This window comes from Vombatus ursinus, unplaced genomic scaffold (genome assembly GCF_900497805.2).
Source record: "Vombatus ursinus unplaced genomic scaffold, bare-nosed wombat genome assembly UNPS02014819.1, whole genome shotgun sequence".
NCBI classification, from domain to species: Eukaryota; Metazoa; Chordata; class Mammalia; order Diprotodontia; family Vombatidae; genus Vombatus; species Vombatus ursinus.
In genome coordinates, this window is record NW_020954597.1 from 2,123,179 (window position 1) to 2,134,549 (window position 11,371).

At 53.4% G+C, this 11,371-nt stretch overlaps 1 protein-coding gene across 1 annotated transcript; it reads left to right on the top strand.

The window, feature by feature from the left end:
- The first annotated feature begins 1,453 nt into the window (after nucleotides 1-1,453).
- On the top strand, nucleotides 1,454-10,927 carry LOC114023967 (relaxin receptor 1-like). The gene is made up of 12 exons (XM_027836750.1): nucleotides 1,454-1,503; nucleotides 1,726-1,833; nucleotides 2,249-2,255; nucleotides 2,462-2,490; nucleotides 2,744-2,815; nucleotides 3,140-3,211; nucleotides 3,622-3,693; nucleotides 3,962-4,033; nucleotides 7,221-7,450; nucleotides 8,315-8,725; nucleotides 10,025-10,240; nucleotides 10,671-10,927. Exons 1-12 carry the CDS (start codon nucleotides 1,454-1,456, stop codon nucleotides 10,925-10,927), a joined length of 1,596 nt encoding a protein of 531 aa, XP_027692551.1.
- The last annotated feature ends 444 nt before the right edge of the window (nucleotides 10,928-11,371 follow it).

The following is an 11,371-nucleotide window of genomic DNA, read 5'->3' on the forward strand; positions in this document are numbered from 1 at the left end:
CTTTGTTCCCACTCCCTTCCCCCTTTGTCCTCTTTCCCTTCCCCCTTTGCCTCCCACTCCTTTCTTTTTAGTTGCAGCAGCCCCATGGCCCCACTCCAGAAGCCAGCATTGGGGCTGCATTGTTGCTGGAACACCTTGAGCCCAGCTCTGCCTCCTCTGGAGCCTGAGGGATTCCTTGGTCTAGATGCAATGGAAACAACACTCAATTGTTCAAATCCTACTTCAGCTACCTAAGAGCCAAGTGACCTTGAACCTGGACCTATTTCCCATCTGTAAAGGGGTTGTTAGTGGTTCGGAGATGAGAGGGAGACAGACAGAGACAGAGACAGAGACAAAGATCCTTTCCAGCTCCAGTACCCTATGGTCTCTTGGGGCCCAGAGGCCCATGAGGTCTTTCTGTCCCTTCCCCACCTTCCCACAGGGACTTGGAGAGAAATCAGCTGCAGAGCCTGGAGAGCTCTGTGTTCCGGGACTGTGGGGCCTTCACCGTGCTGTAAGTATGCCCCTTCATGCTCTCAGACCCCTGCCCAGCAGCTGGAGGAGGGGGTCAGTCACCTTCCCCATCCCCTCAATTCTTCCTTACCTCAGGCACCAGGGAGAACAGCCCCATCTTCCCAATTTGGCATTTTGCTCAGGCCTCAGTTCCAGGGCCAGCAGAGCCTCCTGTTGGAATGCCTCATGAGTATACACAGCCCACAGCACTCCCATTCCGCTGGCAGGAGCCACGGCCACACAAGACAAGGACATTTTCCTTTTCCAAACCAAGTCCTGAGCTGCTCTAAGATGTGCCCTAAGCCTTGATCTTTCCCTGAACCCCCTCCTTGTCTACCCAGCCCCAGCCTAGTGAAGGGACCCATCCATCTGTCTATCTATCCACCCACCCACCCACCCATCCATCCATCCATCCATCCATCCATCCATCCATCCACCCACTGATCCACCCTCCCTTTCATCCATCCACCCACCCTTCCATCCATCCATCCACCCATCCATCCACCCACCCTTCTATCCATCTACCCTCCCATCTATCCATCCATCCATCCATCTGCTGTGGTGGCAGCAGCTCTTGGCTAGTCCTGGGTACCATACATGTGCTCTGGGGGCAGGCAGGGTCCAGTGTGGCTGACCCTAAAGCTGAGCTATGGGGCCTGCTGAGAGCACACAGTAAAGTAAGCAGCCTAGCATAAACACTAATATACACAGAGAATAAATCTCAGGCGGGATTTGGAGCCCAGCACTGGCCTGGGAGGAAACAGATGGAGGGAGGAATCTCCTACTCTGGGCTCCTGCCAGTTCTTCTCTCCCTCCCCCCAAAGCCCCTCTAACTGTCAAGGAGAGTCCACAGAGGTAGGAACAAGGGGCCTTGGGAGCCAAGGAGATGAGACTTGGCCAAGGCCACACAGGTAGGTAGGAAGTGAGAAAGCCAGGATGATCAGAGTCACCATTTGGATCGATGCCTCCTAGGCTGCCCTGCTCCAAATCCTGGCCCTGCTGGTACCTCCGGTAGGTCCCTTCATTTCTTGGCCTCTTCTGTAAAGTGAAGGCATGGGATTTGATGCTGAGTTCTATTCTGGTTCCAAATTGAAGGTGCTATCAACGAGCACCTTAACAAGCTTCCTTTCCTTGAAATTGGAGCTCATCTCGGGGTTTTCTGCTGCTTACCGTCCTCTGCCTCTGGAGTTATAACCTTTTTCCTAGCTCAGGCCACCTGCTTTTTCTCCACAGGTGTTCAGGGCCCCTGGCAGCCAAGCCTCCATCTAGCATCTGGCATCTGGCTTGCCAGAGATCCCAGAGGGCTGGCTCCCACTCCCCATCTCTTCCCAGTCCCCCATGGTGAGGAGAATGGGACCTGTCACTATCCTGGGGGCACCTGGACATGAACGTTCCCTGTACCTACACAGGAAGTCCTTTCCATGACCTGGCTAGTGCAGCCCCTAGGGGACCTTGGAGCTCCAGACTTGACCAAGTGCTTGGGCCTGAAACTTGCCCCTTCCCTGCGTGTCCCTTTGGACCTTTCCCATAGCCAGCAGAGGCATTGGGCTATACTTAGGGCCTAACCTTTTGCTGCACCCCTATAGTGGTACAGCTCAGAAGAGCATGGATTACTATGCCCATTTCATGGATAAGGCATTTGACTCTCAGAGAGGCAGAGACTCACTCACTTAAGGCAACACCAGACTTGTAGCAGACCCCAGGGCTCCTGACTTGTCACCCAGTACTCCTCCCTCCCCCCTCCCCATCCCCCCAGCTGTGAGGTGGGATCCTGTTCAGGACTTCAACAATCTAGATGGCATCTCCTCTGTTCCTTCTCACCCCAAGCTCTTCCCAGAAGTCCTTCCTAGGGGCTCTGCCTCCCTCTTGGCCTCGTGCCATGTGGCTGCCTTCCCTGGGCTCTCTCCAGCTTCATCCCCCAGTGCTTAGAACATGAGCTTCATGTTCGTTCCCTTTTCTGTATCCCCAGCCCTTACTTAATGCAGCTCCTGGCATCCAGTGAGTGCTTAATAAATGCTTCGTGACCAACTGACTGACTAGTCTGGGGTGGGCACCATGGAAGATGAAAAGGAAGGGAAGGGACTTGGGGACTGAGAGAGGGGGAGAAGTCACGTGGGCCAGAAACCGGAGTGCAGGTGAGTGAGCAGCTGTAGTGGCACCCAGTGGCTGAGGGCCCTGCCTCTCCCTGCTGCCGACTCACCAAGCCCAGACTGGGGCCCCCACTGAGCGCTGTCTTCCTGCCTCCTTCCAGAATTCTTCGGGGGAACTTGATCAAAACAATTGAGGAAGGGGCCTTCGCCGAGCTTCCTCGCCTGGTGGAGCTGTGAGTGGCAAGCATCCCTGAGACGGGGCTGTGTTGACAGGGGTTGGGGATGGGGGGGTGGGGTGAGGAGGCAGAGACTCCTCAGGAGTTGCCTGGAGATGTCTCCTTATGTCCCATTGTAGGACAGAGAATCAAAAAACGTCAGAGTTGGAGGAAATCTTCTTAGGATAGAGAATGTCGGGACGGGGAGGGCCTTTAGAACAGAGAATGGAGGAGTCCCCGGGGCCTCAGAACAGGCGTCGTCAGAGCTAGAGGGCACTGTCCCTCCTATCAACCACCCCCAGCCCCACACTTGGAATCTGGAACTGCTTTATCTCCCTGCAGAGATCTGTCCAACAACCTCCTGACAGAGATGCCTCCATTGCTGTACCAGGGCCTCCAGGACCTCCAGATGCTGTGAGTCTGGCCTGCTTTGGTTATCTAAGGGCACCCACAGCCTGGTTATTGACCGGAACCCAGAGCTTGACCCTCCTTCTTATCTGAGTGCATTGTAACTGGCCCAAGGTCACAGCCCTTGTGGTTTGAGGGGTGAAGGATAAGAGGCTTGGGAGGGGGGAGACAGCCCTGGGGCGTCCAGACTCTGGACTATTCCCTCAACAAAACAGAAGGAAGTGGTCTCCCTTCAGCCCCACTGAGTGCCTCCTTACCCTGACACCATATAGCCTCTGGTAATAGAAGTGATGTTGCTGATGATGAGGCCAAGCAGGGTGTTATGATGAGGAAGACCAGCCTATCACCCCAGGGTGATACCTGAGCTGGGCAGTGCCACCCCAGCCCCTCCAGCCCTCTCTACTTTCCACTCGCAGGAACATCTCTGCCAACCCTCTGAAGCAGATCCCTGTGGACCACTTCGACAGCCTGCCCCAGCTGCATTCACTGTAAGTGGGGGAGCTTCTCGGCCTAGGTTATGGGCAAGAAGGGGACACCAAAGGCCTGGGATTTGGAGAAACAGTCCAACCCTGGGGGTCTACAGATGAAGAAACTGAGGCCCAAGGAAGCTAAGTGACTTGCCTAGGTCACATAGGGTCAGTCTCCCATGACTCCAGTTCCCAGATTCTTTTCTTCTCAAGGGGCAGCGCTGGAGCAGAGGGGGTGAGACTAAGTGGCACTGTTCTCCACCTCTTCCTTTCCCTCCTCTCACTTCAGGAGCATGGAGGGCATGGAGATCCCCAACATTCAGAACCGAATGTTCCAGAAACTGACCAACCTGTCCCACATGTGAGAGCCTGGGAGGGGGGGAGGGCTGGAGAAGGGGGGCTGAAAGAGGATGGCTGGGGGGATGGCTAAGGGAGGGCTATGGGGCTCAACTCAGCGCAGGGAAGTCAGGAACAAGCCCTTTACCAAACCTCATTGTCTATGGTCAAGGGGAGAGCGGTGAGGTGAGAGAGTGGGTGGCAGGGTGATGGGGACGGGGCAGGGTTTTGGCAGATCTGTGGTGGCTCAGGTGGTGCGGGCCTCCTGTGGGGTAGTGACCAGTGGACTGGGAGCTTTCTGTGGAGCGTGAGGGACCTGAGTGGTCCTCCGATGAATTCTCACACCCTCGTGACAAAGGGGTCTCCACCAAAATCATTGCCTTATTAGCAGCTCCTGGGTCTTCCCAGTTAGTGAGGTCAGGTCTAGGGTGCACATGAGGGCAACACTTGGTCATCGGAGAAGGACATGAACGTAAAAGGCAGAGGCTTGTGCTTAGCACTGAGTAGGCCTCCCAGTTTAAGAAAAGGACACAGCCAAGTTGTTGAGACCATCCAGAGAAGGGGGAAGGGGCCCCAGTCCTTGCTTCACAATAACAAAAATAATAACAAATCAGAATGGCTAGCATTTCTACAGTGTGCACTGCACACTAGACACTGTGCTAGGCACCTTACAGATATCATCTCATTTCATCTTCACAACAAACCTGGGAGGTAGGTTATATTCTGGTCCCCATTTTACAGTTCAGGAAACTGAGGCAGCCAGAAGTTCAATAACTTACCTAGAGTCACACAGCCTGGAAGTGTCTGAGGCTACATTTGAACTCAGGTCTCCTTGACTTCAGGCCAGGGCTCTGTGCGCTGTGCCACCCCCTAGCTGTCTTTGAGAATTGACTGAAGGAACTGAAGTATGCTTAGCCTAGCTTAGAGGCACAGAATGGATGTTTTGGGATATTTCATGGGCCTTCTTGTGGAAGAGCTACTAGAAGCCGAGGTCAAGGAGAGGGAAGGGGCAGGGAGGCAGATTTGGGCTCTTTTAGAAGCTAGTGGGTTCCCTCTCATTGTAAGTCAACAGTCAGTCCACAAGCATTTACTAGGCACTGGGTGTGCTAAGTGCTGAAGATACAACAAAAGCCAGAAACAGTCCCTGCCCTCAAGGAGCTTACAGTGTAACGGGGAGCCAACACGCAGACAAATATACATAAACAAGCTTTATACGGGGTAAATTGTCATACAGTCAAATACAGTAGAAGAAAGGCACCAGCATTAAGGGAGATCCAGTCAGGGACTAGGCTTCCTGGAGAAGGTTGGATTTTAGCTGGGGCTTGTCAGGAGACAGGAGGGAGAGGCATGGGGGACAGCTAGAGAATGCCCAGAGCCAAGAAGAGAAGGACAGTCTTGTCTGAGGAACAGCCAGGAGGCCGGGGTCATTGGATAGAAGAGGATGTGGTGAGAAGATCAGAAAGGGTGGAGGGGGCGGGGCATGAAGGGCATTCAACGCCAAGGAGACCATCTTGTATTTGCTTCTGGAGGCCCTAGGGAGCCTGAGTACTGGGCTGAGCCTTACTGAGTAAGGGAGTGACCTGGTCATATTAGCACTTTGACAGCTGAGTGGAGAATGGAGTTGAGTAAGGAGTGACTTGAGGCAGTAGCTATTGTGATAATCTAGGTCTGAGGCAATGAGGAGAGAAGGAGATGTATGTAGGAGATGTTACAAAGGTGATATCAACAGGATTTGGCAACAGCTCAGACATGAGAGGGTTAGAGAGAGTGAAGCGTCAAGGATGACATCTAGACTGGGAGCCTGGGGGACCAGGGAGGACGGTGGTAAGATAGTAATCGAGAGCTGAAGAAGAGGGGAGAGTTTGGCAAAGAAAGACGATGACGTCTCGTGTTTCTAATGTTTCTTGTTTCTTATAAATATGTTGAGTTTAAGATGCCTACCAGACATCCAATTTGACATATCTCATAGGCAGTTGGAGATGTGAAACTGGAGGTCAGGAGTGAGGTTAGGGCTGTCTCAATAGTTCTGAGAATCATCAGCATAGAGCTAAAAATGAAATCGATGGGAACTGATGAGATCATCGAGTGAGATAGTATGGAGGGAGAGAAGGAGAAAAGGGCCCAGGACGGAGCCCTGGGGGACCCCCACAGTTGGTCAGTGCAACCTCAGTGAAGATCCAGCAATGGAAGATGAGACCCAGGAAAATGCAGTGTCCCAAAAACCTAGACAGAAGAGAGCATCCAGCAGAAAGGGGTTGTCTGCCGTGTCTGAGGCTACAGAAGGGTCGAGGAGGATGAGAACTGAGGAAAGGCCACTAGATTTGTACTAGTGCCTTTGGAGAGAGCAGTGACCGGTGAATAATGAAGTTGGGAGCCAGATTGCAGAGAGTAAGGAAAAGAGAGAGAGAGGGAGAGAGATATGGGGAGTGGGGGGAGGGGCATCTAGGTGGCACTGTAGTGGATAGAGCACAGGTCCTGGAGTCAGGAGGACCTGAGTTCAAATCCGGCCTCAGACACATAACACTCACCAGCTATGTGACTCTGGGCAAGTCACTTAACCCCAATTGCCTAGCAAAAAAAAAAAAAGTCAGAGAGACAGGGGGAGAGAAAAAAAGACAGAGAGACAGGGGGAGAGGAAAAAAAGACAGAGAGACAGGGGGAGAGAGAGGAAGTGGAGGAGCCTTCTCCACTTTGGCCATCCGTCAGTTGCTACAGGACAGCTGTAACAACTGAGAGAGGATGGGGGAGCCATGGGCATGTTTGTGGGTGGCAAAGAAGCAACCAACAGACAGGAAGAAATTGAAGATTAGAGAAAGGGCATGATAGCTTCCTGGAGGAAACTAGATGGAATGAGAAGTGGTGGTGGTCCTGGTCCCGCTCCCAGTCCTTCATTCTCAAAGAGGATGGAGGAGAGCATGCATGCCGAGGTTGGCCAGCCACCTGGTGGATTGAGTGCTGAGGAGTGAGGAAAGAGGAAACAGAGGCAGTTGGCTGAGAAGGTGGGGCAGGCGGGGACAGAACACAAAAACTTGGGGGGACTGAGCGCTGGTGACAGTTCTTCTGTCCTCGAGTGTTGAAAGGTTCCAGGAGGTTGAAACTTGGAGGGGAAGCTATGGGGGAGGAGGGTTAGGAAAGCCTTGGCCAGCCTGCCTTGGCTTTTTGTCTGAGGAGATCAGTGACCCCCTCCTTTCCCTCTGGCCCCATCCCCACAGTTACTTCGACCACTTTCAGTACTGCAGCTATGCCCCCCATGTGCGCAGCTGTCAGCCCAACACAGATGGCATCTCCTCCTTGGAGAACTTGCTGGCCAACCTGCTCCTTCGTGTCTTCGTCTGGGTCATCGCCTGCGCCACCTGCCTGGGCAACCTCTTCGTGGTGTGCATGCGCTCCCTCATCGTGCCTGAGAACTTCCAGCACGCCATGGCCATCAAGTGTCTGTGCTGTGAGTCATCCCGAAGGGGCTGTGCCAAGGAGGAGGTGGCACTTCTGTGGCACTGCCAGGGGAGCTGGGCATCTCTCGCTGGGTTTAGGGTTAGCACTGCTTTACCTTTCCTCCCAATAACCCCCCAAAAGGACGCTGATACAGGGGAGGAGAGGAACAAGCATTTATTAAGGACCTACTGTGCGCCTACACACAGGCTCTCATCTGATCCTCACGGCAACCCTGAGAGGAAGGTGGTGTTATTATCCTCATTTTACAGTTGAGGAAACAGACAGACAGATGTGAAGGGAGTTGTCCAAGGTCACACACCTCTTAAGTGCCTGACTGCAGGTCTTCCTGGCTGCAGACCCTGTGCTCTAGCCACCTAACGACAAGGATTAGGAGCAGGAGGAAGTGAAGGGCACACTGAGCCCTTTACTGGACGCCCTCAGGGAATTTACGTTCTAGGTGGGCGAGATGACCTAGACACAGATAGCAGCTCAGATTTAAGGGCCTTGGAGAGGCATGGAAGGAGAAAGATGTGCTTTTTCCTGCATTACAGCAATCACTAGCTTTGGAAATGGAGGAGACGCTAGTAAGGTTTCACCAGGAAGGAGTCCCATGGCTTGGCCTCAGTTCTCTCCTCTGTCTGTGAAGTGAACGCAGGATGCATTCAGCTAGATGCTCAGGCTCTGAAATTCCAGGAATGGCTCCTCCTGCCACCCTGGCACCTAGATGCCCAAACTCCCTCACACCCGTATATACACACGTGTATACCCCAGGCAGCCCAGATGCACACACACGTGCACACAGGCAGACTCAGGGCCACACACATGCACCATCTCCATCGGGCTGGGTCTCACATCTATCTTTGTTCCACCCTAGGTGCTGACTTCCTCATGGGCATTTACCTGTTCTTTATTGGTGCCTCTGACCTGCGCTATGCTGGCGAATACAACAAGCATGCCCAGGCCTGGATGGCCAGCTCCCAGTGCCAGGCTGTGGGCTGCCTGGCCATGCTGTCCTCCGAGGTTTCTGTGCTGTTACTCACCTACATGACGCTAGAGAAATACGTAGGCATCGTCTTTCCTTTTAGCCACTACCGAGCTGGCCGCCGGCAGACCCTCGCCACTCTGGTGGCCATTTGGTTAGTGGGCTTCACCATTGCTGTGGTACCCTTCTGGAGCCAAGGCCCCTTTGGCAATTACTATGGCAGCAACGGTGTCTGCTTTCCTCTCCATTTTGACACTCCTGAGAGCACCATGGCCCAGCACTATTCCACCGCCATCTTTCTAGGTGAGGGGCCTACACGGGGGGCTCTTGGGGGTGGGGGGGGATAGCAGCCATTGAGATCACGGGCTGGACCTCACTGGTTACCTGGAGGGATGAATAGAAGATCTCAGACATCTGAAATTCTGCTAAGATGCCGGGTGCCCGCTCAAAGCACCTCACAGCTTAGGCCCCTCCTTGGCAGGATCCCAGACCTAGAGCTGGAAGGGACCTCACAAGGACCTCCTAGGGGGTCTAGGCCACCCCCCCATTGAAATCTTCTAGACTGGTTTGGTATCATGGCGCCCTTTGGCAGTCTGGTGGGAAAGAAGTCGATGGATGCCTTCTCAGAATCCAGGCAATGCTAGAATTCAATTCGAGAGTCATGAAGTAAAGATGTCATTTTTTTCTCTCATCTAAATTCACAGACCCCCTGAAATCCATCCACAGACTCCTTGGGGTCCACGGAGCCTAGGTTAAAAGCCCCTTCTCTAGAAGGAGAGCCAGTCAATCAATCCATACATTTATTAAGGGGCTGCTGCATGCCCTAAGCATGGAACCGGGCTCCAGCTCTCCAAAGATGAGCACTATGTAAATATTAGCTATTACCCATCAATCTTCCAGCAAGTGTCTATTGGGTGCTAGGGAGACAAAGACGAAGAATGGGAGAGCCTTTACTCTCAAGAACCTTCTGTTCTGACATGGGAAGCAACAGTTGTGAGCATAACACACACATGTACGTCTGTACACACATAGGTATGTATATGCATACACGCATACCTGTGTACTGTGCACGCACGCGCCAGTATACATATGCTGTACACAATCTGCACCTAGGCATGTATCTGCATGTGTGCATGCATAAACACACACATATGTACTGTGTGCAATTTACATGCCCAGACATGTGTGCATACACGCACACACCTGTACTGTGTGTGCGTTACATGTGTGCGTACATGCACACATACACAGAATAAATACAGAGTAGTTGAGTGCCTTGTTGTGGCAGAGGGGCTTGTATAGCTCAATGAAACTAGGAGCCATGCCACGCAGGGCTGCTCAAGACAGACAGGTCATAGTACAGAGCTCTAATAAAAGGTGACCCACTGGAAAAGGAAACAGCAAACCATTGTGGGATCTTTGCCAAGACAACTCCACAGATAGCATGGTCCGTGGGGTCACGAAGAGTCGGACGCCACTGAACAACAACATTAACACGTCAGGAGGGACGGGAGATGGAACTCAAGCTCCGTCTGGAAGGAAGGTAGAACTAAAGAGGGGCGAGCACGTCCCATCCATGGACACTGTTCTGTCCTGCTGCAGGGGTCAACCTGATCGCCTTCATCACCATGGTCGCAGCCTACAGCAGCATGTTCCACTCGGTCCGTGTCTCCCGTGCCCGCTCAGCAGAACCCGGCACCTTTTCTCGGGAGGTCTCTATTGCCAAGCGCTTCTTCTTCATTGTCTTTACCGATGCCCTCTGCTGGCTTCCCATCTTCCTCCTAAAGCTGCTGTCGCTGCTGCAGCTGGAAATCCCAGGTATGCAGTGCAAGGGGGATCCTCCCTGAAGCATCCTTTCCCCCCACCCTTTCTCTGTCTCTGTCTTTCTGTCTCTCTCTCTACTGCAGCCTGATCTCTTGCCAGGGTCAGAGGTTGGGGACAGTGAGTGTTACTAGGGGATGGGGAGGAAATCTGGGGTCTCCAGCAAGGGCTGACAATATGAAGCATGGGCATAAGGGGGAGGGGGGAGGGAGAGAGAGAAAGGGACGGAGCACTGGGCAGGTCAAAAACTTGGAGTTGGGAGGAACGACCTTCTGAAGCCAAGCTAGGACTTCAACCTAGGCCCTCAGCCTCCAAATGTAAGCCTGCATTTAGGGAGTCGAGGGGCCTGGCTGGTCAGGCTGGGGGTCAGGCCCTGCTTTTCTGGTGGATACCAAGGTCCTTGGCTAACATCTCCTTCCCTCCTCAGGCACAATTACCTCTTGGGTGGTCATCTTCATCCTGCCCATCAACAGCGCCCTGAACCCTGTCCTCTATACCATCACCACGTCACCATTCCAGGAGAGACTGAAGCAGTGTCTTCGGCGAGAGACTCATTCTCTTCCCTCCTCCCAATCCACAGGCCCAAGCTTCACCCTGGTGCCACTCCAAGTCACTAGTACCAGAGACCTGTTGGGCCCAGTGGGCCAGCGCACAGGGAGGACTGTATTTGGGCCTCAGGACTGAAAGAGGGTGACATATGGGGGGAGGGGGGAGAGAGGCTCTGTGTGTGTGCTGTGTGTGTGTGCGTGTGTGTGGTGTGTGCATGTGTGTGTGCATGTGCTTGTGTGTGTGTGTGTGTGCATGTGTGTGGTGTGTGCATGTGTGTGTGTGTGTGTGTGTGTGTGTGTGTGTGTGTGTATAGAGGGGAAAGGGAATCAGGGACCTAGATCAGAAATGGCACTGGCCCTGAGCATGGCCCCCAAACTGGGACCTGAGTGCTCTAGGTCTGAATGGAAGAACCATGATGGGGAGAGTGCCCCCTGGCCTACCTAAGGCCCTCTCCTTGCCATGGCAGGTCCTCATCTCAGCAGAATGGCCTCATGGCCTCTGGGCAGCCCAAGGACAAGGGGCAGAAGGGAGGGAGAAGGAGAGGTCAGGCATTATTAGCACCCCTGGGTTCTGTCTCAT

Excerpts from the sequence above, each read along its gene's own strand:
- LOC114023967 (XM_027836750.1), top strand. The coding sequence starts at position 1,454 with ATGCCTCCTAGGCTGCCCTGCTCCAAATCCTGGCCCTGCTGGTACCTC. Across the intron at positions 2,816-3,139 it reads CTTCCTCGCCTGGTGGAGCT|AGATCTGTCCAACAACCTCC; the intron begins GTGAGTGGCAAG and ends ATCTCCCTGCAG. Across the intron at positions 10,241-10,670 it reads GCTGCAGCTGGAAATCCCAG|GCACAATTACCTCTTGGGTG; the intron begins GTATGCAGTGCA and ends TTCCCTCCTCAG.